This window comes from Cervus elaphus, chromosome X, assembly GCF_910594005.1.
Source record: "Cervus elaphus chromosome X, mCerEla1.1, whole genome shotgun sequence".
Taxonomy (NCBI): Eukaryota; Metazoa; Chordata; class Mammalia; order Artiodactyla; family Cervidae; genus Cervus; species Cervus elaphus.
Genome location: NC_057848.1, coordinates 30,121,352 through 30,140,735, shown reverse-complemented (window position 1 = coordinate 30,140,735; position 19,384 = coordinate 30,121,352). Strand labels below are relative to the sequence as shown.

General features: G+C 39.2%; 2 protein-coding genes across 5 annotated transcripts in view; both read right to left on the bottom strand.

The window, feature by feature from the left end:
• The window catches only part of TBC1D8B (TBC1 domain family member 8B), an 80,058-nt gene extending 73,937 nt beyond the window's left edge, over window positions 1-6,121 (bottom strand). For 2 of the 3 annotated variants that reach the window (XM_043895613.1, XM_043895612.1), the window contains exon 1: window positions 5,824-6,097. In XM_043895613.1, coding sequence (XP_043751548.1) covers window positions 5,824-5,953 — 130 coding nt within the window. In that variant the 5' untranslated portion in view covers window positions 5,954-6,097. Of the gene's footprint in view, window positions 1-5,823 lie in introns of all 3 variants that reach the window. The other variant, XM_043895611.1, reaches the window with a different exon arrangement.
• Window positions 6,122-16,000: 9,879 nt separating this feature from the next.
• The window catches only part of RNF128 (ring finger protein 128), a 100,724-nt gene continuing 97,340 nt past the window's right edge, over window positions 16,001-19,384 (bottom strand). For both annotated transcript variants that reach the window (XM_043896460.1, XM_043896459.1), the window contains exon 7: window positions 16,001-17,428. In XM_043896460.1, the coding sequence (XP_043752395.1) occupies window positions 17,304-17,428 (125 nt within the window). In that variant the 3' untranslated portion in view covers window positions 16,001-17,303. The remainder of the gene's footprint in view (window positions 17,429-19,384) is intronic.

Genomic DNA, 19,384 nt, shown 5'->3' with positions numbered 1-19,384 from the left:
AAAGTGAAGTAAGTCAGAAAGAGAAACACCAATACAGTATATTAACACATATATGTGGAATTCAGAAAGATGGTAACAATGATCCTATATGCAAGGCAGCAAAAGAGACACAGGTGTAAAGAACAGATTTTTGGACTAGGTGGAAGAAGGGGAGTGTGGGATGATTTGAGAGAATAGCATTGAAACATGTACATTACCATGTGTGAAATAGATGGAGAGTGTTAAGTCTGATGCATGATTCAGGGCACTCAAAGCCAGTGCTCTGGACAGCCTAGAGGGATGGAGTGGGGAGGAAGGAGGGAGGGGGGTTCAGGATCAGGAGGCACATGTGCACCCGTGGGTGATTCATGTTGAAGTAAGGCAAAAATCACCACAATATTATAAATAAATTATCTTCTAATTTAAATTAATTAATTAAGAAAAAGAAAATGGCACTAAACAAATCATTCCTTTATTAACAGATAAATGGGTGTCAAATATTTAATCAGTTGCTCACAAGTTTCAAAACTCATTTAACTCATGTAACATTGCCATGAGATACTGAAGATAAGTTCTGTTCCCAGTTTACACGTGACAAAGCTTTTATAAAACAATTACAACTGAACAGACACTTAAAAATATTAAACAATCAAGGAAGATAAATGAAATAGGGTTAATGGGGTACATGGAATCACTGGACTAGGTGGTACACTCATACATTTGTGGATTTTGGCTTGTAGTTGACTTACTAAAAAGAAAAATCTCATTAGGGTAACCCCTGGGGAGGGCAAATCACACTGTGCTCACTTCCCTTTCCGGGACATTTTGATACAGGTGAAATTAAGTAAAAATTACCTTCAAAGATCTCTTTGAATGATATGACAAGAACAGGTCTGTAGGTTTTGAAAAATGAAGGTTGGTCAGTGTCATCACTTCTTAGCATTCTTTTTTCATTAGAATGAAATCTACTTGACAGCAAATATTAATTTCCCACTTACATTATAAACCTCCAATATCTTAACCAAAAAAAGAAAAGAAATCAACCTCTTTGCACACAATTCACATCATTATCACTTTAACTCTTGAGGATTGAGGACCCTAGGGTGAACTGGAGTGGTGGTTCTCAGGCTATGCTTAAGGGAGCAAAGACCCTAGCAGCAAGCAGAGGAGGGAAAAGGGCAAGAGAGCAGTGTATTAACAGGTATCTGAAGAAAGGCCTGAAGCTCACAGGTATGCACTCAATAATCCTTCCATTACTACTTAGAAAAAGTGATGACACTGACCATCCTTTATGTCTCAAAACCTCCTGCAAAGCTGTCCTTCATCATTCTAAGAGATCTTTAAAGGCAACTGTTTACTGGATTTCACATGGATACACGTTCCAGGAAGGGAAGAAGAGAGGGGAGCATACAGTGTGATTTGCCTCCCTAGGGGTTGCCCCATGGGATTTTTCTCTTTAATAAGCCAAAATGATATTTATTAATTTACAGTGTGGTGGGGTGGGGGCGGTGGACTGGGTGGGGGGGTTGATTTTTCCTTATGTAAAATGAAATGTCAAGGCCACTATTTGGCACCCAGGTCCCAGTAATGAGGTATCTGGGAGGCCAAAATTTTATCAGCTGGTTCCTTTGTGAGTATGGAATGCAGGAATATTTTGCTAAGGAAAACTTGAGAACATTTTCAGAGTTGGGTCCTTGAGTTGGGAGTAGGGAAAAGGGAGAGAAAAACCTTGTATTTTTGAGGGATGGTCATGAAGAACTTTTTTAAAGGCTACCTAATTTATTTTTATGTATGTGTTTATAATAACACACATAGTGATTTATTAAGTTTATATAAATATCATAAAATGAGAAGCTCATTTCAAATGTTATCATGTTCTACTGCTTACAGATAGTTTAATTTCAAAGTAGCGGTGCCAAGATGCAAGAAGGGATAAGGAAACATCCTCCATTTTCATGTTTTATTTCTTAGTCTAGTTCTACATCACAAAAAAAATAAGGTCTACTGAAGGAGACTGTCAGCCTAACACACAAGAACCTGCTCACACTATTCAGATATGGAAAATTCAAGAGTAAAATACTGGGACTTCCCTGGTGGTCCAGTGACTAAGACTCTGAGCTCCCAATGCCAGGGTTCAGACCCTGGTCAGGGAACTAGATCCCACATGCTGCAACTAAGACCCAGTGCAGCCGAATAAATAAAAGCATGTATATTATCTATGGTGAAACAGATCACCAGCCCAGGTGGGATGCATGAGACAAGTGCTCGGGCCTGGTGCACTGGGAAGACCCAGAGGAATCGGGTGGAGAGGGAGGTGGGAGGGGGGATCGGGATGGGGAATACGTGTAAACCTATGGCTGATTCATATCAATGTATGACAAAACCCACTGGAAAAATAAATAAAGGGGGAAGAAAAAGAAAAAAAAAGAGTAAAATACTCTCAACAAACTATCTAAATTAAAGCTTCCTAATTGGCAGACCTTCTAGGTCCCATACTAGAGTACTTAATAGACTGTAGCCCCATAATTTTACTCATGTAGTAGCTACCATCTGACAAGCAACTTGTTGATTTGTGCTTAATAAGCCAAATATGCATAAATTATTTTTAATTACATAAAGCCAAGTGGTAAATCTAGGTGCCAGAGAAAAGTCATCACCCTTATCATCCAGGAGGAACAAGTAATACTGCAAGGTAACTGCAAAAATCTAGAAGGGTGAATTACTTCTCTAAATGAAAATCACTTTATCTGAAAAATAATCTTATGTATAAAAAATTTTTCACAAGATATTCCACCCTGCTGGGAACTAGGACAATTAAGTAAGATACAGTTAGGCAAATGCTAAGTAATCTACCAGATATCCACTAGAACTGTTTCAGAAAATTTAGAAGGACTTCAGAATTCTAACTTCCAAGTTAGTCACCTGCTAAAATCACCCTAGGGTTCTCTGTTGCTCCAATTCCATTGTTAGAATTAAAAAAAAAAAAAAGAGCCAACTTACTTCACCAAATCCACAGCTAAATTCATTACATTGCTGGTGCTTATTGCCAATTATCATATGGCCAAGAAATGAAATCTTAAAAATTAGCATCTCTAGGTATTCATTTTCTGCATTAAAATAAAATATATAAACAAAACTCTTAAAGGGGGAGCAGGTAGCATTGGATTTTAGCAAACAAAATGGACAAAGGCAAGCTTATGCTGGCACAGAATCAATCTCCTATGAGAGTGAATCCAAATGTGTATTTGTGGTAAAGCAAGCGAAGTTGTTGGATTCACAATTTTAAGAATACAGTAATTGAGCAGCCATGAAAATCAGCGCACACTTTTGCTCTGGACCAAAAAGAACCAAATAAACCTTAAAAACCCTTCCTTGCTCCACTCTGATCCATTTTAATTTACATTAACTATAATAGTGGTAGCTCTCATGTGGTAATTTCAAGCATTCTACCACACCACAGATAAAAGACAAATATGGTGAGATACCAACTGACCACAAAAATGGGGCTATACCTGTTCTCATCATACAGGTGTGACAGAAATCTTGGTTTATTTCTTCAGACAAACCCTCTCTTCTTTTAGAGAGATGGGGCTAGAGTAAATGTGAATGGGTGGGAGAGAGATAAGAAACTGGTGCAACTGATGCATGCTGTAACAAAAAGCACATCAAAGGAATTCCCTGGTGGTCCAGTGGTTATGACTCCTGGGCTCTCAATGCCAAGGGGCCTGGGTTCAATCCCCGGTCAGGAAACTAAAGTTCCACAAATCACACAGCAAAAAAACAAACAAACAATCAAACAAAACAGCGAGTCAAATGAAAACCCAAATAAAGAAAACAAGGAGTGATTATATAAAGAAAATTTACAACAAGTAAAAACATATTTACTACTACATAACAGTGATTTGATTCTCAAAAATATGATTTACCTATTACTTTTCAGGAACACAGTAGTTGTAACAAAGTGAAATAAACTTTGGTAAATGTGGACAGGAGCACCAGAAAAACTCTGGTCAAATAAAATTATGGGGAACCAAAATTTTATGCTGTAACACTGGGCTGGAAAATATATTTTAAATATATTCTGATCTGTTTTCAATGGACTCAAATGGGCACATTACATCACTGGGTAATTATGAACATTGATTCTCAAATTTTAATTTGGAAAATACATACATCTATTAAATGGAAAGGCTCCTCAGCAAAATAACACTTCTAATTTTTGAAAATTATAAAGTGGCAAAACATGAAGTTTAATCAGACAATTTTTGTGGTGGTATTTTCAAGAGGGCTCTTTTAGAAGCTGAATAGGATGAATAGGTCATGCAAGATATTTTTTTAAATGTCCCATAGGACCTCAGAATTCTCACCACACTACCCGGATCTTGAAAAAAAAAAAAAAAAAAGGAAATAATAGCACATGTTCATCACCATCTCAACAATACACTGATTTGGCACCTATAATCTTTCATTTTATCCTCTCAACTCTGAGGTAGACACCATTTAACAGAAGAGAAAAAGCAATGCCTTCAGTTATTTGGTTCTAATTACAATTTGCCGGGTTTAGCAGTTACAGGTCATAATTATAATTTGCCTGGTTTGCTGATTATTTCCCTCAAACCTGACCCTCTGCCACTTATCTAGATTATGAATACTTCAAAGACAGGGAACTGAATATTAATTATCTTTGTATACTAGCATTCGACATGGCACACGGTAGGCTCTTAAGGTTGAATGAATGAAAGAATTTGTCGAACATCATTCAACAGATTATGATGGGACTAACTAGCAAGTTTTGAGACACTTCCTTCTCGTTCCATCTCGCTGATGAATTAATCCTGGACCATCACTTCAAGGCCACAATATCAAACTAGAAGTTGTCACGAAAATGAGCTCTGGTCTCCCCAGTGACCAAAAGTTTGCACCTGCCCAAGAAGGCTGGTCTCAAAACAAAGTTCCCAGACTAGACCTAAATAGAGTTCTTGATTTGTAAATCAAAGAAGTGAAGGCAGGATGGATTAGGCGGGAAGAGAATCTTCCGTTTGTTCAATCGGTTTGCTTTACAACCTTGGCTCTGAAAGAAAGGGCAGCCAGAGCCAAACACTCAACAGAGAAACGAGTACAACGGTTACTTTGGGAGGGGATCCCGGGGATCCCAAGGATCGAAAACTTGGAGACAAAGTGAAAAACGCTAAACGGGGCGGAATTAGCAATTCTGAGACCTAATCCTCACCTTCCCCCCGCACTCCGACTCTTCCCCCCCAACCCTGACTCCGGAATCTCTCTTTTGACGCCGATCCCCCTAGATGTGATTGGAGTTCCTCCCTTTCTCCTCATCCGTCCTCCCACACAATTACGCGCCCCCCCCCCCCCCCGCGCCAGGGTGATGGTTAAAGATGGGGGAGGAGGAGAAGTTGTGGGAAAAAGTTAAGTGCACAACTGCGAACTGGCCCTGATCACTAGCCTAAAAGCGATCTGCCCACGTCTAATGCTTGTCACCAGCCCCCTCCCCCATGGGAAGCGACAGAGCAGGTACTCTGCCTCTGAAACAGCCCCTCCTTTACCTCAGATTCTTCCTTGGCTTCAGAAAGAACCCCCTCCTCCCTTTCGCCGTCCCACCCAAAGAGCGACTTCTGGTACAGGGAGGCGTTCTCAGGACTCAGTGAGGGCGACGGAAAGGTGGCGGCGGGGGCAGAAGAATCCGAGTCCCATCCACCCCCACCCTCCCCGCTCAGGGTTTAGGATCAGGCGGCGGGCGGCGACGAGTAACTGTCCCTCACCTCCTTTTAAGAACCAGCGAACACGAGGCCCGAGGCAGGGAGGGTGGGGGTAATGGCCACAGCTTACCTGTGAGTCCCCCGCCGCCTTCCTCCCCGTAGCCCCGACGCCGCTGCAGCACGAAGTAGTCATTGGACCTTTCCATCATCCACAGCTTCAGCGCATTTTTCAGGAGCACTTCCTCGGGCTTCAGCCACATCCCAAAGAACTTTATGCCTCCCTGGAGCAGCCACCCAGATGCCCTCCTCACCTCACCCCTCCACTCTTTTCCTCCCCTCTACTTCTCCTCCCACCAAATCTGCCTCAGGCGGCAGCCTCTCGAATTCTGCTTTTCCACACTTCCCCCAACCCTCCCTTCTCTCCCACGTAGGCAGCGAGATTGCCAATTCCCTCCCACAGCGCTAACGCCCGACTGGGAAATAGTCCTGTTCCTTTCCCTTCTGGGAATTGTAGTTTTCTTTCCGCTTTTCTGTACTCAAGTACCCGGAGCGCGGGACTACACTTCCCAAAATCCATTGGGGTGAGAACTGGGTGCGGGTGCTTTCAAAGCGAGTCCAGCCACTAGTTAAGTGGATTTTGCCAATCAAAAGTTTAAAGCGGTTTTTGGAGCGAATAAGTGAGGCCCGGGTATAGAGGTGTTGTTTCTTCTCATCCTTTTACAGCTGAGGGTGTTAAACTGTAGTAAATAGTTTCCGGAATTTGGGAGTAACGAACGGCCATTCTGGGAAGTAGCAGTAGCCGTAACTAACGTTTTGTTGTTGTTCAATAGCTCAGTCGTGTCCGACTCTTTGCGACCCCATTGACTGTAGCCCACCAGGCTCCTCTGTCCATGGACTTCTCCAGGCAAGAATACTGGAGTGGGTTGCCATTTCCTTCTCCAGAACTAACGTTTAATGAGCTCCTACTATGTACTAAAGCGATTTCACTTACAGTGTCTCACATAATCCTTACAGAAGTCTCACAATGTATATCGCATTCCCCACTCTGTACATAAATAAACAAATGCGCAGTCGGGTTCGGTGACTTAGCCAAAGTCACACAGAAAGTGGAGTTTGATCATTGTCTGATTGAAAAATCTTTCTTGGATTAAGCTCTTTTCTGTCCGTACAATAAAAATATAAAATCTCCAGAAACCATATAGTGTTTTTCACGCCGTGTGCTCCTTCCTTCCCAAATTTGTTCTAAATATTGTAATCAGCCACAGAAAATGTCCAACTTTGCTTTACTGGATATAAACAATTTTTGAGCGATTTTTTAAAGTTCTGTAAGAATCCCTTTCAGGGCAGCCTGTACCTTGTTAATGATACGCAGCTGCTGAAACACTTTGAAGTCGGTAGTTTGTGAGACATCATTATGAGAAATTATTTGAGGGACATTTTTATTTACTGCTGTCACTAAGCCCACCAGAATTAAAGAGGCTTCTCTGGTGGCTCAGATGGTAAAGAATCTGCCTGCAGTGCAGGAGACCTGGGTTCAATCCCTGGGTCGGGAAGATCCTCTGGAGAAGAAAATGGCAACCCACTCCAGTATTATTGCCTGGAGAATTCCTTGGACAGAGGCTACAGTCAATGGGGTCGCAAAGAGTCGGATAAGACTGAGCGACTAACACACAACAACTGAAAGTGAAAACACGTTTATAGGAACGAAAGAGTTGAGAGGCAGAGTACCAAAAAAAAAAAAATAATAATAACAAGGGGCTCTTGGCAAGCTATACTGAGAATGAAGCCTCAAGAATATGACTTTAAAAAAACGGGGTGGGGCACACCCTGATGCCAAGGAGCCATAAAACTCTGCCTCAGAGCAGCGTCTGTGGCTTAACCCTCACAAAATGTGGGCCAGCTCAAAGAAAGCAGGCGTGTGCTACAAGCAGGGATTTTTCTTCAAAGTGAAAAAAAGGCCAATTTGGGATTCTTTTTTTCTAAAATGCAGTTGTTAGTCCCAAGGCAGCTCTTTGGAGGCAGGGGCGGGGTGGGGGGGCGGGGGGGGGAGGGGCGGGGCGGGCGTTGGGGGAGTGGTGGCGGTGGACAGCAATCTTCCCAGAGCCCTAACTGCAATGTATCCTTGGGGAAAGCCATCCTAATTTGGATATTTATTAAGGAAGATAATTTCTTAAGTCTTCCTGGTGAAAGATCAGTAAATGTGGCAAATAAAAAGAGATGTGAAGTATCCTTTATTTTTTTACCTTTCCTTCCACTTTTTATTTCCTTCCTCATCAAGCCACGTTCTTTTCCAATACCCTTAAACTGTAAGAGTTGTGGCAAGGGCTATGCAGAACTGGATGGTTCTTCTGTCTCTTTACTGGGCAACTCTATTCAGATAAACCCACATGCTCCCTGGTACAGAAGTGGACCCACTTTTGGCTTGGAGCAGGGCATTTAGAGAGCTCCTACTGTAGTAAACAAACATTTTATTGATTATGTGAATAAAACACGTTTAAATTACTCCTGGAATAGAATGTTTTGTCTTAATCATCTACTATATTTCAAGCCTTTGCAAATAGAAGTATTTTTCCTAAAATGACTTAAAAAACAGACCATGTCACTATTCAATTGTGTATATTAGTGTACATTGTTTTTAGAAAAGAAGTACAAGAATTACAAACTGCCATGGATATCACTGCTGGTATTGTGTGGTAATATCTATATCTCTCTATGACTGGATGCACAGTCATTTGACCCTCATTAGTAAACTTGTACATTTTAACATCCTTAATTTGCAGATGAACAGGAGGCTCAAAGAAATTAACTTGCCTAAAATCAGATAACTAAATAAATGGTGGAGCTAGGGTTTGAACCTGGGTTTGTCTGAGTACAATATGTCTGACAATATGGTTTATAGATACCTCAAAGACAATATGTCCAAAGCCTAATTTATTTCTCTAATATCCTCCCTGCCTAAAGTTGTCTCTTCTACTACATTCTCATAGTTCTGAGCACCACTGTTTACCAAGTTGCTCAAGCTAGTCACCAGGGAAGCCCAGCCATGATAAACTCTATTTATATATACTATTATTCTCCAACCAGGGCTTCCCTGGTAGCTCAGATGGTAAAGAATCTGCCTGCATTGCAGGAGACCTGGGTTCGATCCCTGGGTCAGGAAGATACCCTGGATAAGGGAATGGCAACTCACTCCAGTATTCTGGCCTGGAGAATTCCAAGGAAAGGGGAGACTAGTAGGCTACAGTGATGGGGTCACAAGAGTTGGACACGACTGGGTGACTAACACACACACAAACACTCTCTGAAGTGAAGTGAAGTGAAAGTCGCTCAGTCGTGTCCAACTCTAAGACCCCATGGACTGTATAGTCCATAGAATTCTCAAGGCCAGAATACTGAAGTGGGTGGCCTTTGCCTTCTCCAGGGGGATCATCCCAACCCAGAGATCAAACCCAGGTTTCTGGCATTGCAGGTGGGTTCTTTACCAGCTGAACCAGCTAACCATCAAAAAAATCTAGGTATGTCGACAAGTGTCTCACATTCATGAGATTGTATGTTTCTGGAAGAAAAAAGGTTAAGAATTTGTGAGTAATAGTTTTCAAACTTTTCACTGAATTACCTCTAAGGTAGAAGATAATGAACATTTTTCTCTGGAGGTCAAAGTGCCCACTGTAATAATGAACTTCTTTTAAATCCCATGTAGTATGCAAATCTAAATGTTATATTGTTTAATATGCTTAAAGATAGTTTTAATCTACTCTAAATGGAAGATACAATGAGTAAGGTAAATAACTGAAAATTTTTATAACCTAAGGTGATAAAATTGATCCAGATATTATAGAACATAGCTAGAATATTTAGTAAATGAACCAAAACCAGATGGAGGGGGGAGAAGTACTGTATATCTAGCATTCCAATTGTATCTTTAAATATATTTTTACTGACTTACCTGGGAACCATGTATATTCTTAACTATAACACAATGTGACTTTCTAAAAAATTTATTTATTTCTTTTAATTGAAGGATAATTTATTTACAATATTGTGGTGTTTTTTGCCTTACTTCAACATGAATCACCCACGGGTGCACATGTGCCTCCTGATCCTGAACCCCCCTCCCTCCTTCCTCCCCACTCCATCCCTCTAGGCTGTCCAGAGCACTGGCTTTGAGTGCCCTGAATCATGCATCAGACTTAACACTCTCCATCTATTTCACACATGGTAATGTACATGTTTCAATGCTATTCTCTCAAATCATCCCACACTCCCCTTCTTCCACCTAGTCCAAAAATCTGTTCTTTACACCTGTGTCTCTTTTGCTGCCTTGCATATAGGATTGTTGTTACCATCTTTCTGAATTCCACATATATGTGTTAATATACTGTATTGGTGTTTCTCTTTCTGACTTACTTCACTCTGTATCATAGGCTCCAGTTTCATCCACCTCATTAGAACTGACTCAGATGCATTGTTTTTTATAGCTGAATAATATTCCATTGTGTATATGTACCACAACTTCTTTATCCATTCATCTGCCGATGGACATCTAGGTTGCGTCCATGTCCTAGCTATTGTAAACAGTGCTGCAGTGAACATTGGGGTACATGTGTCTCTTTCAGTTCTGGTTTCCTCGGTGTGTATGCCCAGCAGTGGGATTGCTGGGTCATATGGCAGTTCTATTTCCAGTTTTTTAAGGAATCTCCACACTGTTCCCCATAGTGGCTGTACCAGTTTGCATTCCCACCAGCAGTGTAAGAGGGTTCCCTTTTCTCCACACCCTCTCCAGCATTTACTGTTTGTAGACTTTTTGATGGCAGCCAATCTGACCAGCATGCGATGATACCTCATTGTGGTTTTGATTTGTATTTCTCTAATAATGAGTGATGCTGAGCATCTTTTCATGTGTTTATTAGCCATCTGTATGTCTTTGGAGAAATGTCTGTTTAGTTCTTTGGCCCACTTTTTGATTGGGTTGTTCAGTTTTCTGGTATTGAGCTGCATGAGCTGCTTGTATATTTTGAAGATTAATTGTTTGTACATTGTTTTCATTTGCTATTATTTTCTCCCATTCTGAAAGCTGCCTTTTCACCTTGCTTATAGTTTCCGTCATTGTGCAAAAGCTTTTGAGTTTAATATAAGGTCCCATTTGTTTATTTTTGTTTTTATTTCCATTACTTTGGGAGGTGGGTGCTAGAGGATCTTGCTGTGATTTATGTCAGAGAGTGTTCTGCCTGTGTTTTCCTCTAAGAGTTTTATAGTTTCTAATCTTACATTTAGATCTTTAATCTAGTTTGAGTTTATCTTTGTGTATGGTGTTAGAAAGTGTCCTAGTTTCATTCTTTTACACGTGGTTGACCAGTTTTCCCAGCACACTTGTTAAAGAGATTGTCTTTTCTCCATTGTATATTTTTGTCTCCTTTGTCAAAGATAAGGTGTCCATAGGTGCGTGGATTTATCTCTGAGCTTTCTATTTTGTTCCATTGATCTATATTCTGTCTTTGTGCCAGTACCATACAGTCTTGATGACTGTAGCTTTGTAGTATAATCTGAAGTCAGGCAGGTTGATTCCTCCAGTTCCATTCTTCTTTCTCAAGATTGCTTTGGTTATTCAAGGGTTTTTGTGTTTAGTCCATGCTGGGGGAGATCAGTCCTGGGTGTTCATTGGATGGACTGATGTTGAAGCTGAAACTCCAATACTTTGGCCACCTGATGTGAGAAGCTGACTCATTGGAAAAGACCCTGATGCTGGGAATGATTGAGGGCAGGAGAAGAAGGGGATGATCGAGGATGAGATGGTTGGATGGCATCACTGACTCAATGGACATGGGTTTGGCTGGACTCTGGGAGTTGGTGATGGACAAGGTGGCCTGGAGTGCTGTGGTTCATGGGGTTGCAAAGAGTCGGGACATGACTGAGCGACAGAACTGAACTGAACTGTGTTTCCATACAAATTGTGAGATTATTCTAATTGTGTGAAAAATAGATTTGGTAGCTTCAATCTATTGAATCTATAGATTGCTTTTGGTATATACTCATTTTCACTATATTGATCCTTCTGACCATGAACATGGTATGTTTCTCCATCTATTTGTGTCACCTTTGATTTCTTTCATCAGTATTTTATAGTTTTCTATATGCAGGCCTTTTGTTTCTTTAGGTATATTTATTCCTAAGTATTTTATTCTTTTTGTTGCAATGGTAAATGGGATTGTTTCCTTAATTTCTCTTTCTTCATTGTTTAGTGTATAGGAATGCAAGGGACTTCTGTGTATTAATTTTATATCCTGCAACTTTACTATATTCATTTATTAGCTCTAGCAATTTTCTGGTGGTATCTTTAGGGTGTTCTGTGTAGAGGATCATGTCATCTGCAAACAGTGAGAGTTTTACCTTTTTCTTTTCCAATCTGGATTCCTTTTATTTCTGTTTCTTCTCTGAATGCTGTGGCTAGGACTTCCAAAACTATGTTGAATAGTAGTGGTGAGAGTGGGCACATTTGTCTTGTTCCTGATTTTAGAGCAAGTGCTTTCAATTTTTCACCATTGAGGATAATGTTTGCTGTGGGTTTGTTGTATAAGGCTTTTATTTTGTTTAGGTCTGATCCTTCCATGCTTGCTTTCTGGAGAGTTTTTTTTTTTTTTTAATCATAAATGGGTGTTGAATTTTGTCAAGGGCTTTCTCTGCATCTATTGAGATAATCATATAGTTTTTATCTTTCAATTTGTTATAATGGTGTATCACATTGTTTGATTTGTGATATTGAAGAATCCTCCCATCCCTGGAATAAAGCCCACTTGGTCATGATGTATGATCTTTTAAATATATTGTTGGATTCTATTTACTAGCATTTTGTTGAGGGTTTTGTATATATGTTCATCAGTGATATTGGCCTGTGGTTTGTGTGTGTGTGTGTGGCATCTTTGTCTGGTTATGGTATTAGGGTGATGGTGGCCTCATAGAATGAGTTTGAGAGCTTACCTTCCTCTGCAATTTTCTGGAAGAGTTTGAGTAGGATAGGTGTTAGCTCTTCTCTAAATTTTTGGTAGGATTCACCTGTGAAGCCTTCTGGTCCTGGGCTTTTCTTTGTTGGAATATTTTTGATTACAGTTTGATTTCCATGCTTTTGATGGGTCTGTTAAGATTCTCTGTTTCTTCCTGGTTCAGTTTTGGAACGTTATACTTTTCTAAGAATTTGTCAGTTTCTTGCAAGTTGTTCATTTTATTGGCATATAATTGGTCATAGTAGTCTCTTATAATCTTTTGTATTTTTGTGTTGTCTATTGTGATTTCTCCATTTTCATTTCTAATTTTATTGATTTGATTCTTCTCCCTTTTTTTTCTTGATGAGTCTGGCTAACAATTTTTCTATTTTGTTTATCTTCTCAAAGATTCAGCTTTTAGTTTTGTTGATTTTTGTTATAGTCTCCATTTCTTTTTCAGTTATTTCTGCCCTAATTTTTATGACTTCTTTCCTTCTACTAACTTTGGGGTTCTTCTGTTCTTCTTTTTCTAGTTGCTTTAGGTGTACAGTTACATTGTTTATTTGATGTTTCTCGAGGTAGGCTTGTAGTGCTATGAACCTCCCTCTTAGCACTGGTTTTATAGGTTTTGGGTTGTCATGTTTTCATTTTCATTTTTTTCTATGCATATTTTGATTTCCTTTTTGATTTCTTCCATGATCTTAACGTGACCTTTACAAATGAATTTTCATAAAGCCCCATCATCTTAAGTTGGAGACTACCTATACATACAACTATATCTACTGTCACTGTTTAAAAATATCAGCCTATATTTTGAATGTCATGTTGTTGTTTAGTTTCTAAGTTGCGTCCAACTCTTTTGCAACCTCATGGACTGTAGCCTGCAAGGCTCCTCTGTCCATGGGATTTCTCAGCAGGAATACTGGAGTGGGTTGCCATTTCCTCTCCAGGAGATCTCCCCGACCCAAGGATTGAACCCCCATCTCCTGCATTGGCAAGCGGATTCTTTACCACTGAGTCACCTGGGAAGCCCTATATTTTGACTATGTGAAAATAATAAAGTCTGTTGCTCCAACTCTTATTTATAATCAAAATATAATACCAGGAAGAAAATTCACAAGTGACATGGATTCCTCTTCTTTGCATATACCCAAGAGAATTGAAAGCATAAATCTACACAAGGACTTGTACATGAATGTTCATAGGAGCATTAGCCATAATGGCCATAAAGTGGTAACGATCCAAGTGTTCCTTAGCTGATGAATGGATAACCAAATATGGAATACCCATAGACTGGAATATTATTCAGCAATTAAAACGATGAAATACTGATGCATGTTTCAACATGGATAAACCTTGAAAATATGCTAAGTAGAAGAAGGCAGTCACAAAAGACCATATATTGTATGATTCCATTTAAATGTAATGTCTAGAATAGGCAAATCTATAGAGACAAAAGTCTAAATGATGGTTCCCTGGGGCTAGGAATGGGAGCAGAAACTGAGTGAAAATTGATATGAAGGGATTTTGGGGGATAATGTCAGTCAGTCAGTTCAGTCGCTCAGTCATGTCCAATTCTTTGTGACCCCATGAATTGCAGCACGCCAGGCCTCCCTGTCCATCACCAACTCCTAGAGTCCACCCTAACCCATGTCCATTGAGTCGGTGATGCCATACAACCATCTCATCCTCTGTCGACCCCTTCTCCTCCTACCCTCAGTCTTTTCCAGCATCAGGATCTTTTCAAATGAGTCAGCTCTTCACATCAGGTGGCCAAAGTATTGGAGTTTCAGCTTCAACATCAGTCCTACCAATGAACACCCAGGACTGATCTCCTTTAAGATGTACTGGTTAATGTAATATTCTCAGAATCACTTGTGGTGAGCACAATTCTATCCATCTTTAGAACCATACATTTACAATGGCTGAATTTTTGGTATATAAATTGTATGTTAATACAGCTAGTAAATATTCAAAAATTATAAATGCCTCCCCAGAAGAACCCCTGCAAAGCTTGAGATGATTAACTTCCTAAGAATATAGACAAACTTTATAGTGTGGCATCACACACATTGGGCATATTGCCACATAAGACATATGTATATCCTGGATTTCATAATCATGGTTCTGAAGTGTTCCAAACAACTGTTTATTCTGAACATATTTGCAAAAATAAAGAGCTGCTTTTAACCCAATTAGAGCATCCCAAGAATGATACTTCCAAAGAGAAGACTGAAGGAAAAGGTAATTGCTGCTGCTGCTGCTAAGTCGTGTCCGAACGTGTGCGACCCCATAGACGGCAGCCCACCAGGCTCCCCCGTCCCTGGGATTCTCCAGGCAAGAACACTGGAGTGGGTTGCCATTTCCTTCTCCAGTGCATGAAAGTGAAAAGTGAAAGTGAAGTCGTTCAGTCGTGTCCGACTCTTAGAGGTAATTATAAAGCAATAAAATGGCCTTATGTTTTGTGTAATATAAAGACGGATGTTTCCCTGGTGGCTTAGTGATAAAGAATCTGCCTGCAGTGCAGGAGAACTGGGTTTGATCCCTGGGTTGGGAAGATCACCTGGAGGAGGGCATGGCAATCTACCCCAGCATTCTTGCCTGGAGAATCCCCATGGACAGAGGAGCCTGGTGGGCTACAATCCATAGGGTAACACAGAATCAGACATGACTGAAGTGACTAAGCAGCAGTAGCAGTATAAAATGGATTGGCATCATGATCCTTTTCTAACCTTAAATTTTCAGTGATCAGTAGGAGGGGGATTCTGGAGAGAGGGGACATATGTATATCTGTGACTGATCTGTGTTGATGTGTGGTAGAGGCCAACACAATATTGTAGAGCAATTGTCCTCCAATAAAAAAAGAAAAAGAAAAAAACTTATCAGTGGTCAACCTCATTATTTACCTTGCTGACATTTAAAAATAATTCATGATAGATTCAGTTATTTTATAATGGCAGCAGTTCCTCACTATGTAGTGAAATATGTAAACATGCTGTGCTGTGCTTAACTGCTCAGTCATGCCTGACTCTGTGACCCCATGGATTGTAGCCTGCCAGGTTCCTCTGTCCATGGGGATTCTTCAGGCAAGAATACTGGAGTGGGTTGCCATGACCTCCTCCAGGGGATCTTCCCAACCCAGGGATAGAACAGAGGTCTCCTGCATTGCAGGTGAATTTTTTTTACCATCTGAGCCACCAGGGAAGCCCAAATACTAAAGTTTTAGTTTTTATTAAATATATCAACAAACATTTACATTAAACCTTTTTCCTCCTAAATCCAAGCATATGTTAAAAGTTAGTATATGATTACTAAACACCAGACACAAACTTTTATTGGAATATTTTATTTACATTTTATATTTAAAGAGAATCAATACAAATCGGGACCTATTTACAGCATTTCAAATCAGTGTACAAGAATGCAATGGTTTCATCCACTCTACATTTAGCCAACAAAAATACATGTCTATTCTGCTTTTGCTTAAATTCTGCTGGAATTTGTACTGGAAACAAAACTCTAAAACCAAAGATAAGCTACAGAAAATATAAAGTGCATTTTTATAATAGCTCTATTTAACTTTGGTGGATGAAGATTCAAACTTTATATTAAGGCACCTGGAATTCTACCCCCCCCAACACCAATTCTTTTTCAAATACCAAGAAAATGCATTCACAAAATTTATAGCTACATAGATAGAATTTTATTTTACCTAATGTTATTTTATAAAGCCCATTTAGGTAAAATGTAAACTCAATTTTCAGTCAACTTTGTTTGGAAAACATTTTCTCTATAGATTAATTTCTGTAGACAAATTCATACACAGAGATCAATTAACAATTTTTGTGTGACTTATTCATAATCATTTTCAAATGGTATGATGATTTATATGTTCTGCTTTTGAAAGTCCCATAAGTAAGGTTTGAGAAATAGTTATATAGTGTTTTTGTAAGGAAAGCTTTTGTTTATGATCTTTTGTCAAATTGGTGTCGTTAATATACCAATCAATCCAGTCCAGTCCATATTCTCTAAGAAACTATGCTTGACACTCAAATGAAGTAAATTTAGCCTGATTTTAAAAATAAGAAATTGTTAAAATGAGTATTTTGCTTTAATCTTGTTCTATCAACTTAATGCAGCTTAAATAGATATTTCATGAAGTACTAGCCTAAGTTTGCATTGTTTTTTAAATTACAATTCCAGATCAATATAAGCACCTGGAGAAAAACCCTGACATATATAGCCCAAGCTAAAGTAGTATTATTTTTAATTAAGATACTATCATAAAATAAAGTGATTACAGCTTTTCCACATTTTAAAAGCAACATGTTTTGATAAAAAAAATTGTTATAAATGGAAAACATGATTACTTGACAAGAGTTTTGAATGTTTAAAAATGTTGCTACTGCTATCGAGAGGAAACTTGCCTATGAAAAACATTATAATGTGTTTGTGGGAAAAGTTAGTAGGTTTAGTATTTTAAGTCATTTAACTATAGCATAATATTAGTCATCTCAGCACTTTCAGTATCATTCTTATTTTATTAAGTTTATCCAGTTCCTTAGTAGTAAACTAGGCCCTGATTGGCAGTTCTGTTATTACTAAAGGTTTAAGTTTTCTATTGACACAGATTTTATGACTTAATTTCTCGAACAGTGGTCTCCTGATCATCTTCTTCAAAGGTTGGGTTGTCAACGTGAGGAACAACATCCACTGCCATGGAGTTTGCTTCATGGTTTACCAGCTGTAGATTTTCATCTTTAAAAAAAAATGGCATTTGAATCAGTTCTAATGAGGTGGATGAAACTGGAGCCTATTATACATAGTGAAGTAAGTCAGAAAGAAAAACACCAATACAGTATATTAATGCATATATAAGGAATTTAGAAAGATGGTAACAATGACCCTATATGCGAGACAGCAAAAGAGACACAGATATAAAGAATGGACTTTTCGACCCTGTGGGAGAAGGCGAAAGTGGAATGATTTGAGAGAATAGCATTGAAACATGTATATTACCATATGTGAAATAGATGACCAGTCCAAGTTCAATGCAGGAAACATGGCACTCAGAACCAGTGCACCAGGACAACCGAGAGGGATGGGATGGGAAGGGAGGCGGGAGGGGACTTCAGGATGAGGGACACATGTATACCTGTGGCTGATTATGTCAATGTATAGCAAAACCCACCACAATATTGTAAAGTAATTAATCTCCAATTAAATACATTAATTTTTTAAATGGCAATTTTAGGATGCTTTCACCCCTCTGTTCTTTAAGACAAAATTCAACACACGTCTAAGAAACCTTTCTTATCTAATTCAATCACACTCTGATTATCATACTAATTCCCTGTTTCTTTAATATGATTTTGCTGCCTTACATAAAGCACTTATATGTGTGTGCTCAGTCGCTTCAGTCATGCCTGACTCTTTGTGACCCTATGGATTGTAGCCTGCCAGGCTCCTCTGTCTATGGGATTTCCCAGGCAAGAATACTGGAGTGGGTTGCTATTTCCTCCTCCAAGGGATCTTCCCAACCCAGGAATCTAACCCTTGTCTCTGGTATCTCCTGCATTGGCAGGCGGGCTCTTTACCACTGTACCCAGGGAAGCCCTAAAGCATTTATGGCATTATATTAATTTACAATTACTATTTTGTTGATTCATATGTGTGTTTATTTTTACCTACATTATAGCATCCTTAAGAGCAACAGTTATGTTTTCTGTCTCTTCTCTATTCTAAATATAATAGCTCTTAAAATCAACTTCATGTTTGAATCACCTGGGCACTTTAAAAAATTATGTATGCTTTTTCATATACATATATCTTATCGATAAATTGATAAGATAGATCTGTGTGCATGCTCACAGTGCATGCTCAAGTCCAACTCTTTGTGACCCCATGGACTGTAGCCTGCCAGGCTCCTCTGTCTATGGGATTTCCCAGGCAAGAATACTGGTTGTCATTTCCTTCTCCAGGGGATCTTTCCAACTCAGGGATTGAACCCACATCTCCTGTGTCTCCTTCATTGCAGGCAGATTCTTTACCAACTGATAGATTAAGATAGGTAGACAGAAGGACTAAAGTTAATCAACCAGGAAGTTGTGGAGGGAGTTCCCAAAATGGAATACAAGTAGTAACAAGTGAATATAATTATTTTACAGATGAAATATATATAATCATTCTGAAGAGAGTGGGAAAGAAAAGAACTAACCTAAATAATTTTGGAAAATTATGTTTTGACTATATCCTATAAGGTTAAAACCAAAGAACTACACTGGCTAGTGAAATTGTTTTTCACAAGGGTACGTTAGCAATGTTGCAACTTACATGTTCTTTAAGACTGAACAAATAAGTAAATATATTGAGGATAATAACAGCTGGGTTTCTCAATGTCCAAGAATGGAGTTAAAAGTAAGGAAAGAGGAAGGCTAGAATAAACTCTCTGGTGTTGGATTAGAATCATACATCAGTATGAACTAGCTGTTCTTCAGATAGGTGAATGTAGATGTGCGTATATTTGTGTGAGTACATACACATATTTCCTCGCTTTGTTCCTTGAAAGGGCTAATAGCAATGACACTCCAAAAGCAATGAGCGTACCTAATGCCCGATCTTGATTCTGAGGTGCTATTCTCCAATAAAAGCCCCCACTCCCTGAAGAAATAACTGATTCTAGGGTTAGGGCAAGAGAGCAGATTAACCTAGATT